Genomic DNA, 16350 nt, shown 5'->3' on the forward strand with positions numbered 1-16350 from the left:
AGAACCCCCATCCCAAAGGTTAGTGGAACTTTACCACAAGAAAAGTCACCACCTCCGAGAAAGGAGTGGAGAACATTGAGCAACAGAGGGTTTCAATGGTTTTAAAATCTCAATTTCTCTCCTTCCCTCCAGATTCACATATTTATAATATTTTGTGAATGTCCGAAATAAGCACTTCCAGCTCAGGTAAAGCTGCAGAGAAGGACTCCATCTACTCGTCCCAGTGATGTGCTTCATTCAAACCTCTGATGAATAGTTTTCACAGCCCCAATGTGGCTCTTCCATGTCCTGCTTTAGCCACCAATGTGGTCCTTTTTTGGCAATTTGGCCACGTTAACCATGGCTCAGTGGTGACACTCACCCCTCTGACTCAAAAGGTTGTGGGTTCACGTGCCACTCCAAAGACTTGAGCACAGCAATCTAGGCTGTTACTCCAGTGCAGTACTAAGGGAGTGCTGCACTGTTGGAGGTTCTGTCTTTCAGATGAGATGATAAATCAAACTCCTGTCTGCCTTTTCAGTTTGATGTAAAAACCCCATGCCATAATTTTGAAGAAGAGCAGGGGAGTTCTCCCTGGTGTCCTGTCAACATTTGTTCCTCAACCAACACCACTAAAACAGGTTATCTGTGAATTTATCTGATCGCATTTTGTGGGACCTTGCTGTGCGCAAATTGGCTGCTGTGTTTCCTACATTACAACAGTGATTACATTTTAGTAGTACTTCATTGGCTAAAAGGTACTTTGGACAGTCTTAAGTTCGTGAAAGGCATCATATAAATGCAAGTCTTTTTTCCAATACCAAATCATTCCTAGTGGGGAGTGTCATAGATTTCCTATGAAATGGGATGAATCTGCCCCAAGTAATTTCACAGGAGATCCTTACTGACAACAGAGGAGTGGGGTTTGAAAACCACTGGCTTGTGGAATGGATGTCAGTTCCAAGAATAAACAAACAATTTCCAATGTGATTCTATGTCTCCAGATTTTGAAAGAGCAAAGCCTCAGTGTGCCACTCTCCCACATTTCCACATGACACTGTGCCTCCACCAGCATGCCAACTTGGAAAATGGGTACCAGCGTGAGCTAGTAATGATCAACAACTGGTCTGTTAAGACAGATGTAAAATGACCTAATTTCATGCTATGATGGAAGCATATCATTATGTTGATCCAACTCTGGGTACTCAATGCAAAGGGCCCAGTCCACTGTGCAAACTCATAGATCCAGCAGAATAGTGTGATCCAGCTGCCAGTGGCTACACAGAGAATGAGAAGCTTCTGCTCCACAGCAGTGTAGTTGTGAGAGCCAAACCTTGGAAAGTCGAAAGCCCAGAAATATTTCAAAGCATTTTTATATGAAGAAACATATAGCAAGTTAGTCCATGCACAGTAGAAAAAAAGCATTCATTTTTTAAAGTAGGAGCCCTTGACAGAACCAAAAAGGGTATCCAAACATAACAGTTACAATTATATAAATCATCTGAACTCCTTGATTAGACTCCAGCCTGTAACTCATCCCGAGGTATCTATTCCCTTTTGGGCCTCCTTATCTCGAGAGACAATGGATATGCGCCTGGAGGTGGTCAGTGGTTTGTGAAGCAGCGCCTGGAGTGGCTATAAAGGCCAATTCTGGAGTGACAGGCTCTTCCACAGGTGCTGCAGAGAAATTTGTTTGTCGGGGCTGTTGCACAGTTGGCTCTCCCCTTGCGCCTCTGTCTTTTTTCCTGCCAACTACTAAGTCTCTTCGACTCGCCACAATTTAGCCCTGTCTTTATGGCTGCCCGCCAGCTCTGGCGAATGCTGGCAACTGACTCCCACGACTTGTGATCAATGTCACACGATTTCATGTCGCGTTTGCAGACGTCTTTATAGCGGAGACATGGACGGCCGGTGGGTCTGATACCAGTGGCGAGCTCGCTGTACAATGTGTCTTTGGGGATCCTGCCATCTTCCATGCGGCTCACATGGCCAAGCCATCTCAAGCGCCGCTGACTCAGTAGTGTGTATAAGCTGGGGGTGTTGGCCGCTTCAAGGACTTCTGTGTTGGAGATATAGTCCTGCCACCTGATGCCAAGTATTCTCCGAAGGCAGCGAAGATGGAATGAATTGAGACGTCGCTCTTGGCTGGCATACGTTGTCCAGGCCTCGCTGCCGTAGAGCAAGGTACTGAGGACACAGGCCTGATACACTCGGACTTTTGTGTTCCGTGTCAGTGCGCCATTTTCCCACACTCTCTTGGCCAGTCTGGACATAGCAGTGGAAGCCTTACCCATGCGCTTGTTGATTTCTGCATCTAGAGACAGGTTACTGGTGATAGTTGAGCCTAGGTAGGTGAACTCTTGAACCACTTCCAGAGTGTGGTCGCCAATATTGATGGATGGAGCATTTCTGACGTCCTGCCCCATGATGTTCGTTTTCTTGAGGCTGATGGTTAGGCCAAATTCATTGCAGGCAGACGCAAACCTGTTGATGAGACTCTGCAGGCACTCTTCAGTGTGAGATGTTAAAGCAGCATCATCAGCAAAGAGGAGTTCTCTGATGAGGACTTTCCGTACTTTGGACTTCGCTCTTAGACGGGCAAGGTTGAACAACCTGCCCCCTGAGCTTGTGTGGAGGAAAATTCCTTCTTCAGAGGATTTGAACGCATGTGAAAGCAGCAGGGAGAAGAAAATCCCAAAAAGTGTGGGTGCGAGAACACAGCCCTGTTTCACACCACTCAGGATAGGAAAGGGCTCTGATGAGGAGCCACCATGTTGAATTGTGCCTTTCATATTGTCATGGAATGAGGTGATGATACTTAGTAGCTTTGGTGGACATCCGATCTTTTCTAGTAGTCTGAAGAGACCACGTCTGCTGACGAGGTCAAAGGCTTTGGTGAGATCAATGAAAGCAATGTAGAGGGGCATCTGTTGTTCACGGCATTTCTCCTGTATCTGACGAAGGGAGAACAGCATGTCAATGGTCGAAATCTCTGCACGAAAGCCACACTGTGCCTCAGGGTAGACGCGCTCGACCAGCTTCTGGAGCCTGTTCAGAGCGACTCGAGCAAAGACTTTCCCCACTATGCTGAGCAGGGAGATTCCACGGTAGTTGTTGCAGTCACCGCGGTCACCTTTGTTTTTATAGAGGGTGATGATGTTGGCATCGCGCATGTCCTGGGGTACTGCACCCTCATCCCAGCACAGGCATAGCAGTTCATGTAGTGCTGAGAGTATAGCAGGCTTGGCACTCTTGATTATTTCAGGGGTAATGCTGTTCTTCCCAGGGGCTTTTCCGCTGGCTAGAGAATCAATGGCATCACTGAGTTCCGATTTGGTTGGCTGTATGTCCAGCTCATCCATGACTGGTAGAGGCTGGGCTGCATTGAGGGCAGTCTCAGTGACAGCATTCTCCCTGGAGTACAGTTCTAGGTAGTGCTCAACCCAGCGGTCCATCTGTTTGCGTTGGTCAGTGATTATGTCCCCCGATTTAGATTTGAGGGGGCGATCTTCTTGATGGTTGGCCCAAGAGCTCTCTTCATGCCATCATACATTCCTCTGATGTTTCCGGTGTCTGAGGCCAGCTGAATATGACTGCATAGGTGTTGCCAGTAGTCGTTTGCGCAACGTCTAGCTGTTCTTTGTGCAGTACTTCTGGCTGCTTTAAGTGCTGCGGATGTTAAATCGCTGGGGGCTTTCTTGTAGTTCAACAGTGCAATGCGCTTAGCGGCTATGACAGGTTCCAGCTCTTCATTATGAGATTGAAACCAGTCTGCATTTCTCTTCGCACTTTTGCCGTAGGTGGTCAAAGCTGACTCATAGATGGCGTCTCTGATGTGGGCCCACTTGGTCTCAGCATCCCCTGTGGGAGTGTTTTGAAGGGCTGTTACAAGTGAATTTAGAAATTTTTGTAACAGCTGTGGGTGAGAAATTCTGCTTGTGTTGATGCGCGGGTGGCCCTTCTGCTTGGAATGATGCAACTTCTTTGGTCTGAGTCTAACCTTGCTGCACACCAGGGAGTGGTCAGTGTCGCAGTCCGCACTGTGGAAGCTGCGTGGGATTTGAACACTGTTTAAGGCGGCTCGCCTTGTGACAATGAGGTCTAGCTGATGCCAACGACGTGATCTTGGGTGCCTCCATGAAACCTGGTGACAGGGTTTAGTGTGAAAGAACGAGTTGGTGATGCAGAGGTTATGATAGGTACACAACTCAAGCAGTCTCTGCCCGTTCTCATTCATCCTTCCAACGCCATAGCGCCCAAGGCAGGAGGGCCATGAGTCATGGTCGGCCCCAACCCTGGCATTAATTACAATTACAATTATATAAATCATCTGAACTCCTTGATTAGACTCCAGCCTGTAACTCATCCCGAGGTATCTATTATTCTATATATAAATCACCCAAACATTGGATTAGATTCTAGCATGTAACCCACTCTCGGTATCCATTAGTCTATGTATAAACAATCCAAAACTCTTGATTGTAACTCAATCTCACATATCCAATATTCCATGTATGATTTTGGCTCAGTGGTAGTTTTCTTGCTTGTAAGTCCAGGAGGTTGTGGGTTCATAGACCACTCCAGGACTTGAGCACATAATCTAGTCTGGCAGTAATAGAACATAACATAAGAAAATAAGAAATAGGGACATTTCTTCACTGAAACATCTTTATTAGCTACCAGCCCGTACCTCAGTCCTGAATATCCATACTTCTCTACATATATCATCCTAACTCTATGATTAGATTGCAGCTTGCAATCTATTAGTACAGAGCAATGCTCATTTACGAAAATTCCCACAAAATAACGATTCATCTTACAATCCCTGGAGCTCTGGAGTTCTTTTTAAGAACTTAATTTTCAGATCATCAAACTAATGCTGCATCGCAAATATCTTACACATGCTACAACTGGGAAAATGCACGATATCAATGGTGTCACCTTCATTCTTACCACGTGGAGATCATCAGATTGAAGGCAGGGACTAAAAGCCAGGGTCAGTCCTCCAATGATAAACTTCAAGTGAAAGGAGTTACAAACTCTGCTGGCTCTCTGATGTACTTCTTCCAACCGCCCCACACCCACCCTCCAGTGCCACCCCAGCCCAATCCAATCTAAATGCTCAGGCTGAATCCCACCACCTCCTCCCTCCTGCATGCTTGGAGCCTGATCCCATCCGCTTCTTCCCAGATCCTGATGAGCTGCAGGAAGTCCAGAACTTACTGTCAAAGCTGTTGTGCTGCGCCATGAGCATTGTCTGTACCGTACGACTGGCATTCCTCACCAGTGCTTCGAATTCACTGCGGCTCCTCTTGGCCAGGTTGTCCTCCATTTCACTGGTGCAGCAGGTGTATCCCTGTGGGCAGATCCGCAGGTGCTCTCCTGAAACACAACACACATCCAAATTAAAAAGGAAGGTAGTGGAGAAGGTAGAATGTTCTTATGACTAAAGGTCTTCCCAAAACTTTTCCAAATTTCCCAACATGTAATCTCCCAATGGCTCAGTGAAAGTTAAAGAACACTTAAGACTCTACAGAGCAGAGAAGGTTAAAGGGAGATGTAACAAAGGTATTCAATTTTATCATAGAGTAGATGGAGAGAAGCTGTTTCCGCTGGCAGGAGGAACAACAGCCGAAGATAATTGGCAAAAAAATCAGAGGGGGAGAGGAGGATAATTTTATTTTACACTGTGAATTGTTAGGATCTGGAATGCACTGTCTGATAAGATGGTGGAAGCAGATTCAATCGTAACTTTCAAAAGCGAATTAGATAAATGCTTGGAAAGGAAACGTTTGCACGGCAATGGGCAAAACAAGGGGAAGTGGGACTAATTGGATCGCTCTATCAAAGAAACGCCTCCTTCTGTGCTGGTTGGTTGAAACCAGCACAGCACTAATCATACTGTATCAACCGTGGCTCAATTGGTCACATTCTTACCTCTGAGTCAGAAGGTTGTTGGTGCAAGTCACACTCCAGAGCCTTGAGTACAAACTCTAGGTTGACACTCCAGTATAGCACTCAAGGAGTGCTGTACTGTCAGAGGTATCATCTGAGGTCCTAGCTGCCATTATCACAAATCTGTTTGTGGGAGCTTGTTGTGTGCAAATTGGCTGTCACATTTCCACATTATAACAACTGTACTTCATTGGCTATAATGTGCTTTGGGTTGTCCTAAGGTTGCAAAAGACTCTGTATAAATGCAAGTTCTATCTTTCTTTCAAAGTGTCGACATATTTAGAGAGTTCAAAGAACAACTTGTATTTTGAAAAAGCATGAGGAAAGGCCATTAGACTCACAACACTCACCATAGACAGTGCAAACCCCCTGCACTGTACAGGGCCAAAAATCACAGGAAGAAAAAAAATACCTGTTAAGGACAAACAAAGGGAAATTCCAAATCAAATCCCAAAGATAATCAGAAGACCACAATAGCCCATGCACTGGATGCACTTAACTAACCCCATTCCCATAGGTCCCAATTTCCTGAAGGCATATAGGACTGTTTGAGATTGGAAAAGTCAATTTTTCTCAGTCGTTCCTTCACCCATTTTACTTGATACCCTTCCACAGCCCTGTCTGTCAGCAATCTGACTTGCGATGCACTAAAATAAAAAGGTTCAAGATTATCTCAAGTCTTGCACCCTGGGGATTGTGTACCGAATACAGTCTAATATGAAGGCACATTTCAAATATCCACTGGACACCCTGAAAACTATTATGCCTGCTATGTCCTAAGATAGCAACTCTCAGGGAGGAGGGATAAAGAGTTCAGTATGTCCATCCAAGCATCCTGACGCATACACTTTTCACAAAACTCAATGTGTGATACTATTGGCAGTATAACTTGCATCAGCTGGCTTTACACCTTATTCCATAGATGCCAGTCAAGCTGTATTGCAACCACACCCTCTGGTATAGACTAAAGCTCCTTCTATCCTCCCCCAAAAAGGTGCCTTACTCCCTAACCTCAGAAGATGGTCCCCTAATACACCAGTGTAACAGTTCACCATTTTCCGCATGATTCATCTTCGGTCTGGGAGAAAGTGCCAATCAATGTTCTGTCTAATTTCCTTTAGTTGTGTGCAGCTAATTTGTTGCACTGCACTGTCTCTTTTAAGATTTCCACATTGCCATGCATGTGCACACCTTAAAAGGAATGCTGCTGTGTGCAGTCTGTTTGTGCGTTGCATGGTAAGTTCCAGATTGCTGTGTGACCATGCACCCAGCTTAGAGGGAACTTTGGTGCTAACTGTTGCCCGTTTTGCACTGTCAACCCATGCCCATTAGAAATGGGCTTGAGGCAATATATAAGTAATTTGAGACATGTGCTAAGTTTAGCATGCTTGGGAGGAAAGAGTGACTTTGGACCATGGTTTCCCTAGCTCTTCACCATTGGGGTTTTACTCGCCTCGTTAATTGTTGTTGACTAATTAATAGAGACTGATTGCTCGGATTCATCAACAACTCCACTGTCATTGTATCATGCCGCTACCACGATGGTGGAAGGCGAATTAGATGATCTTTTGTCATTTAGTTGTTACTATGTTCTCGTTTGTCACACACTTGCTGAGCGGTAAGTAATGAACAAAGCAATCCGATTCAGCATCAATGCATTAACTGAAAACAAGCCATTCATGCATGGCTGCCACCCAACTGGTTTAGGACCAGACTGTCAGCTTTTCTCCGCTTCTCAAGCAACCCATCATAAACTATCAAGAGGACCAATTGTCCTCTGGCACCTTTTCCAGTGGCTGTTACGTCAGGCTGAGCCATGTTCTTAGACTATTTGACTGCAGGCGGCATTACAAGCAGAGCCCAGATCATGCACAAGCACTTCCATCAGCCGTTAGTCAACACCAATTGGGAGCAAGGAGGCCAACCACCTTTAGCCTCCTCCTTAACCTCGATGCTAAAACAAACTTGGAACTCTGACTGTCACCCCAGATTAGGTAAAGCAGCATAGACTAGGGGGTTAAACCCGTGATCACCCGGTCTGTATGGCTCAGCTACTCACTGATTGACGCCACTGAGCCATTGAGGGAAGTAGCATTATTAAGTGCGCAATTAATTTTCACTGGCAACAACACAGCTCAGCTGCCCCGTGGTCTAGTGGATAAAGCTACTTTACCATACAGAACAACAGGTTACAGGTTTGATCCCAGAGTTCGCTAATCTCATCCACTACTGCAAATGGGATTCAACAATTGTAGGCTAAGGGTAAGGATTTGGGAGAGGAAAAAAAAATCAGCCGTCATCACATTCCCACTCCTGATTGCCACATAATGACCCGAACTGGACAGCACAAGAAAGAGAAGAATCAAGCATCCCTCCCTGAGACCTGCTGATATTCACTTTCTAGATTTACACATGCAGGCCCTGAGGTACTGCAGGGCATCTCAGGAAACTGTAGCACAACTCCCTGACATCAGAAGAGTTGTGTTGTTGAAGGGGAGGAGGAGGGGAGAAATTGGGGGGGAGAAAATTGCAATCCATGATGTCAGCCCTGCCTTCTGTCCATGCATCCAACTAGCTGACCAGGAATAGGTGGGAACCCACAACTTGCTAGAAAGGGATTGTGGAAATAGAGAATTTATTCCTTTAGCAAATACATTCAACAGGCTTTGTGAATCAGAAGGATTATTGGCTCCTCCGCTTCAACACCCTGTTTTAACAAACATCTTTCTGCGTTGTATGAGTGACAGCCCAGGTAGGAAATCCAAATATTAAAGCTTGGCCTAGTGTAATAACTCAAGCCTATCACCTGGCAACACCTTTTGGGCCTATTCACATGCAACAAAGGTGGGCAGAGGCTCAAAGCCAGTTGGGGGTTTGGGGTGGTCGGTACACAACATCCAGAAAGCCAATTGGTGAAGGATGGAACTGGAGCCAACCTTTATACACTTCTATATTTATTTACAGAGTTAAACATTACAAGCATAACACCTTCTAAGCCTACCACTTTTAGTCTGTGTCTGTTTAGAGAGGGCTCAAGTGAATCCCCAATTAATGCCCACCGCCTGCATACAATTAAACACAATTAATCTATAATAATAACAATAGTTTTTACTTGTCTGCACTGTTCTGATTGGTTGATGGGTTGATTTGATGGGTGGAGCCTGGCACACGCAGAGACACGTGGGGCATGCAGAGGACTGGAGTGCGTGATGCATGTGCAGCTGCCAACGGTTGGTGGCAGTGCCAGTGGGTGGGGGGCATTGCTGGAGAAAAAGAACAGCAGAAGGTAGGGGCAGCCCAACAACAGAGTTACCCTGGCTTTAGGGATTAGGGAGGGGGAGGGGGGGAATGGCATGGGGGGGAAGATAGCGTGGGAGGGAGTGGGGGTGTTGGCATGTTAAGGGGTGGATGGCATGGGAGAGGGAAATGCATGGAATGAGGGATGGGGATTGGATGGCATGGGAGGGAAAGAATAGAAGGTGGGGATGAGTGGGATGGGGGATGGGATGGAGATGATATGAGAGGGATGAGAGGAATGGCATAGAAGGGATGGAATTTTTTTAATATTCGTTCATGGGATGTGGGCATCGCTGGCTAGGCCAGCATTTATTGTCCATCCCTAATTGCCCTTGAACTGAGTGGCTCGGAATGGTATTGCATGGGGATTTAAAGAAGTACTGTCGCAATAAAGATACTGATTTCACCGCAAATGTTTTGCGGGTCTCTGCTGGTATACAATTAATATGCGGCACCGTCACAGGTGCTGCCTTTCAGATGAGATGTTAAACTGAGGCCCATCTGCCCCTTCAGGTGGGTGCCAAACATCTCACGGCAATATTTCAAAGAAGAGCGGGGGAGCTCTCCTTGGTGCCCTGGCCCATTTTTATTCCTCAACTAACGTTAGTTAACCTTTTTTGTGGTTACTGTTTGTGGCAGCATTGTTTGTGCACAAATTAGCTGTCGTGTTTCCTGCATTACAACAAGGTCTGCCTTTCTAAAGTACTTCATTGGCTGTAAAGTGCTTTTGGAAGTCCTGAGGTCATAAAAGGCACTGTCGAAATGTAAATTTTTTCTTCTTTCTTTAAATCGCAGAGAATAAAGGGTCTCGTATGGTTGGTGCAGTGCCAGGATTTAATCCAATGTGGAATGTAAAGTAGTTGAAGGCGGGGGAGGGGAGGGGGTGAGCAAATGCTTGAATTTGGGGTAACAATAACTGGTCTTTTTACCTCCGTTCCCCCCTCAGAGAGATTACACATTCTTTGTACAACACAAGTCTGTTTCTGTGTGAACTTGATACAATTCAACCGCTGGCCATGAGTTCCCAGTTGTAGCTGTGAAGTCCTGCCTCTCAGCCTTTTGTCCTGCATCTCAGTCCTAGTTTGCAACATAGACTTGGGCGCGATGGTGGGTGCTATGTTGAATGGCTCATACATTGGGATGGGCTCTCACTGTTCAAAAGTGGCCTCAGTTCACATTTGCAAAGGTTAAGCATGAATGGCGAGCGTGTCAAATAATGGGACAAGAACTCTCGGAGGTTAGCGTTTTATCTAAGGAGAGGGAGTGACATTTCCAGCATCTATTTTTAAATCGTGGCATGAGTTATTATTAACACAACCAGCTTTTTCTTTCCACTTTGCTGTTCATTTCTTTTTGTTAAATTATAGCTTTGAATGTTGCGTTGTGCTGACAGCACCAGGTGAAGCTTTACAGCAAGTCAGCGACTTTAGCAACTGTTATAGGGAGTGTAATTAGCATCAATAAAGGTCATCATTAACCCCGGTGCTGAGTGATCGAGTCATTCAGTCAGCCCAATTACATGAGCAGAGTTAACTTCTCTGAGTTAGTTCCTCCAATGAGGTCATCTGCAGATTCCTTTTATATCAAAAAATTAACAAGGAAGAGCTTGCATTTACATAGCGCCTTTCACAACATCAGGACTTCCCAAATGCTTTACAACCAATTAAGTACTTTGATTGTAGTCACTGTTGTAATGTAGGAAATATGGCACCCAATTTATGTATAGCAAGCGCTCACAAACAGCAATGTGACAATGAGCAGATGATTTTTTTTTTAAAGTGATGTTGGTTGAGGGATAAATATTGGCCAGGACATCGAGGAGAACTCCCCTGCTCTTCTTCAAATCATGCCATGGGATCTTTTACTTCTACCTGAGAGACCAGACATGGAACTATGTAAAAGATCCTTTGTCATTATTTCAAGGAAGAGCAGGGAGATATCCCTGATGTCCTTGTCAATATTTATCCCTCAAGCAACATCAATAAACCAGATTATCTGTTCATTTATCACATTGCTGTTTGTGGGAGCTTGATGTGCACAAATTGGCTGCTGCATTTCCTACATTACAACAATGACACTTCAAAAGTACTTCATTGGTTGTGGAGCACTTTAGGATGTCCTTAGGATGTGAAAGACTCTATATAAATACAAGCTTTGGCATCTACTAATCACAGCCTCTTGGTTTACCTCGTGTTCATTTTTGATCTTTTGCAATCTGCACAATGGGCCTGACCCTTCATCACAGTTTAATCTATTGGGTGTACATATGGTGAGAGGTAGATGCTGATAACAGTGTTACGGAAACACCGCAGGGACCACGAAATTTCCTGATTTTCCATATGGCCAGCTGCCATATGCATTGGTTGAACTGCAGTGGCACCGGGTGTGTGAAATCAGTTTGGCGTTCCAGAAAATGCTACTTGCCTCTGCTCTCTGGTGTGAAAGAACCAAAGGTAAAGAAACAGGAAACTTGCACTCTCCTGCTGGTGGTAGCAGTCGTCCTCAGCCCTCCCTGCCCAGGGTGGGAACCAGGTGGAATTAGTCAAAGGCCAAACTCCTGATCACCATTCAGTGGAATTTGTGATCAAACTGTGCACACTCTGGACACACCACATCTCAAACACATCTCTAGTTCTGGTTATGGAGACACAAGGGAGACAGTGCAGAGAAAGACCACAAACTGATCCCTAGTGTCAGGGATTTGGATTATGAGCAAATAGTGGATAGACTTGGGCTTTTCAACCTGGAAACGATGCGTGCAAGAGGTGATCTTGTAGAGGTAAGATAGTTACAGCAGATACATTTGGAATATTGATTTAAAATAAGGAGACACAGTTCAAGCTAGTCAAAGGTAACTTTACGACTGATAACAGGTGGTTCTTCTTGACACTGAGAGTGATCAACACTTGGAATGGACTTGAGATAGAGTGTGAAGGTGAAAACCCTGGAATCGTTTAAGAAACAATGAGGTGCAGCAATGGCTGGGTCAGGACTCTAGGGTGGAAGTAAGATGGGCCGAATGATCTTCCTCGTCCATATGCATCTTGCAATTGTTAGGAAGTGTGCGAGTATGTGTGTGAAGGGACGGACAGGATAGGTTCAGCCAGCAAGACCCCAGGTTAACAAGGTCTAATTTTCCCTTTGGCAATCATGGTGCAGAACGCGGCACACTGGAACACCACATTGGAATACTAGGAAGAGGGAACATGCAAACTTCTGTACACAATACTGAAGAGTGAGATACTGTACACCAAGAACACAAAAGCAGAAAATGTACCCATCTCAGTCTCAAGTGTGTCGTTCTGTCAAGGAACAGGGATAGGAGTGAGAGGGCTTGCACTGCCCATGAATCCAAACCATTTTGTAAGCATTCAGGGAAGAATGGCAGACAATTAGAGTTGAAGGAATGGAGAAGAGATATCGGACGGCAGCTATGTGAAAGACAGACTTTCCCACCTCCCCAACCTACCAAATCATTCGGCCTAGCACTTTTCTGGCAGCACTAACCAGTTCTTCCAACACTGGCTGAGGTCCTCAGTAGTCATTATATTCTTTTAATGACACTGAACAATGGTTGAGACATGACCAATGCAGCTGCCTCGAACCCTCTAGTGAATACCACTCCATTCTTATCTCCCTCCATGTTGACAAGCAGCAAGAGATGAGACCCGCAATGAGTCAGTAATCAGTCGGCTGCTAGTCACGGCCTGTCATGTTCTAATAATAACACTCACTTTGATCTCGGCTTGACAACAGCTGCCTGACAGCTTGGCCTGTGTCTTCTACTCTACCAGTGAAGTGTGAGTGAGACTTAGTTTGAGCCCAGGGCCTTGGGTGAGAGCTCATTGTGCCTTCCCAGGACTATCAGAGCCTTCAAGGTATCTGATCATAGAATCATAGAAAGTTTACTGCACAAAAAGAGGTCACTTGGCCCATCGTGTCTGTGCCGGCCAAAAAACGTTCCACCCATTCTAATCCCACCTTCTAGCATTTGGTCCATAGCCCTGCAGATTACAGCACTTGAGGTGCATATCCAGACTCCTTTTGAATGAGTTGAGGGTTTCTGCCTCAACTACCCTTTCAGGTGAGTTCCAGACCCCCACCACCCTCTGGGTTGAAAAAAACTTTTCCTCATCTCCCCTCTAATCCTTCTACCAATCACTTTAAATCTACGCACCCTAGTTACTGACCCCTCTGCTAAGGTAAATAGGCCCTTCACCTCCACTCTATCCATCGATGAACCAGTAAAGACTAGAAAATCGGGTAGTGACACTGGTTAGGTACTGGCATGCTCGCACAATGACCTCGAAGCCTATATATTATCTGCTCCTCCACTGCAGCTAATGCTTCGTGTAACTATTGTGTAGAAATCCATTGCTTGAGACTCCAGCGTAGTACTGGGGGAGTGCTGCACTGTCAGAGGTGCCATCTTTTGAGTGACATGTTAAACTGATGTCCCGTCTGCCCTCTCAGGTGGATGTAAAAGATCCCATTGCAGTATTTCGAAGAACAGCAGGGGAATTCTCCTGGTGTCCCGGACAATATTTATCCCTTAACTAACAACACTGTTGGTTGTGGGACTATGCTGTGCACAAATTGGCTGTTGTGTCTGCCTTCATTACAACAGGGACTACGCTTTGCAAGCACTTCATTGGTAGTAAAGCAATTTGAGGTGTCCTGAGGTCATGAAAGGCACTATATAAATAGAGGCTATTTCTTTCCTGCAAGGCATGAGTGAATGGATCCACAGCAGAGAGATACCCACAATTCAGCACTGGACTGGTACCAGTCATTGAGGTACAAGGATAGCTGGCTTGGCAAAGAAGGCAAGTGTTCCTTTCTCCAGGATTGACACCTTTCAATTTGTGCCAAAGCCAACAGGAAGCGTTATTGGAGAATAATTAGAAACACCCTGCAGCACTGTGCTTGAATGAAGAGCAAAGAGTTTAGTACTCTGATCCAAACCCACAGTCTTAACAAGAAAGAACTAGCATTAATGTAGAGTCTTATCATGTCTCACAGGAAGTGCCTCAAAGCCCTTTGCTTTCAATGAATCAGTTTGAAGTGATGGAGGCAAGTACAGCAGCCACTGAGCTGTTCACATGCAGCAGTGGGATGAAAGTCCTGTTAACATACTTTTTGTGGTGTAGTTTGAAGGAACCTAAGAAGAGACAAGGTAGAGGGCCAGGGCCAGAGGAGAGGAAAGGCAAGGCCAGGGCAGAGGAGGGACAAGAACAACATAAGAAATTGGAGCAGGAATAGACCATACTGCCCCTTGATCCTGCTCCATCATTCAATACGATCATGGCTGATCTTCTGCCTCAACTCCACTATTCTGTCCACTCCCCATATCCCTTGATTCCCTAAGAGACCAAAAATCTGTCTTTCTCAGCCTTAAATGTAATCAGCGAAGGAGCATCCACAACCCGCTACAGCAGTGAATTCCAAAGATTCACAAACCTCTGAGTGAAGAAGTTTCTTCTCATTTCAGTCCTAAAGGATTATCCCTTTATCTTGAGACTATGCACCCATGTTCCAGATTCCCCAACCCGGGGAAACAACCTCCCAGTGTCTATCCTGTCAAGCCCCTTCAGAATCTTGGATGTTTCAATGAAATTACCTTTCATTCTTCTAAAATCCGGAGAATATAAGCCCAATTTCTTTAGCCTATCCTCATAGGACAACCCTCTCATTCCAGGAACGAATTTAGTGAACCTTCACTGTACCACCTCCAATACCAGTATATCCTTCCTTAAACATGGAGACCACAACGGCACACAGTACTCCAGGTGTGGTCTCATCAAAGCCCTGTACTGTTGCAGCAAGACTTCTTTATTCTTGTTCTCCTATCCCCTTGCAATAAAGGCCAACATGCCATTTGCTTTCCTAATTGCTTGCTGCACGCACATGCTAACTTTGTGTTCCTTGTATGAGTACACCCAAGTCTCTCTGAGCATCAATATTTAGATGTTTCGCCTCTTAAAAAAATATTCTGCTTTTCTGCTCTTACAATCAAAATGAATAACCTCACACTTTCCCACGTTATACTCCATCTGCCATCTTGTTGCCTATTCACTTAATGTCTATATCTCTTTGCAGCCTTTTTGTGTCCTCCTTACAGCTTATATTCCCACTTAGCTTTGTATCATCAGCAAACTTAGATACATTAATCCGTCTATTATTAATGTAGATTGTAAATAGCGAGGGCCTAGCACGGATCCTTGTGGCACTCTACTTGTTACAGCCTGCCAACTTGAAAATGCCTCATTAATTCCTATTCTCTGCTTCCTGTCCATTAACCAATCCTCTATCTACACTAATATATTATCCCCAATTCCATGCGCCCTTATTTTGTATATTTGTCTTTTGTGTGGCACATTATCGAATGCCTTTTGGACATCCAAATATACCACATCTACTGGTTCCTCTTTATCTACCCTAATCATTACATCCTCAAAAAGCTGTTAATAAATTAATCATACATAATTTTCCTTTTGTAAAACCATGTTGCCTTTGTCTGGTCATACTATGATTTTTTAAGTGCATTGTTAAGACTTCCTTACTAATCTTCCCGATGTCAGGCTAACTCGCCTAAAGTTCCCTGTTTTCTCTCTCCCTCCTTTCTTGAACAGCGGTGTTACATCTGCTAACGTCTAATCCGCTGGGATCATTCTAGACTCTGGGGAATTTTGGAAAATCAAAATCAGTGCATCCACTATCTCTGCACTCACCTCTTTTAGAACCCTAGGGTACAGGACATCAGGTTTTGGGGATTTGTCAGCTTTTCGTCCCTTAGGTTTCTCCAATACGTCTCTCTGTTGATAAGTTTCTCAGTTTTATTAGCCCCTATAATACCCTCTGTTTCTGGAATGTAATTTGTGTCTTTTACTGTGAAGACGGACTCAAAACTTTTGTTCAATGTTCCTGCCATTTTCTCATTCCCCATGATAATTTCCCCTGTCTCTGCCTCGAAGGGACCAATGTTTATTTTAGCTACTCTCCTCCTTTTTATATACATGTAAAAGCTCTTACAATCTATTTCATATTGCTGGATAGTTTGCTCTCATATTCTATTTTTTCCCTTTTTATCAACTTTTTGGTCACCTTTGCTGATTTCTG

At 44.9% G+C, this 16350-nt stretch overlaps 1 protein-coding gene across 1 annotated transcript in view; it reads right to left on the reverse strand.

The window, feature by feature from the left end:
* The window catches only part of LOC137375149 (glypican-1-like), a 198472-nt gene that overhangs the window by 120083 nt on the left and 62039 nt on the right, over positions 1–16350 (reverse strand). The window contains exon 2 of the mRNA XM_068041838.1: positions 5203–5361. Coding sequence (XP_067897939.1) covers positions 5203–5361 — 159 coding nt within the window. The remainder of the gene's footprint in view (positions 1–5202; positions 5362–16350) is intronic.

Source organism: Heterodontus francisci, chromosome 11, assembly GCF_036365525.1.
Source record: "Heterodontus francisci isolate sHetFra1 chromosome 11, sHetFra1.hap1, whole genome shotgun sequence".
In the NCBI taxonomy this organism is placed as follows: domain Eukaryota; kingdom Metazoa; phylum Chordata; class Chondrichthyes; order Heterodontiformes; family Heterodontidae; genus Heterodontus; species Heterodontus francisci.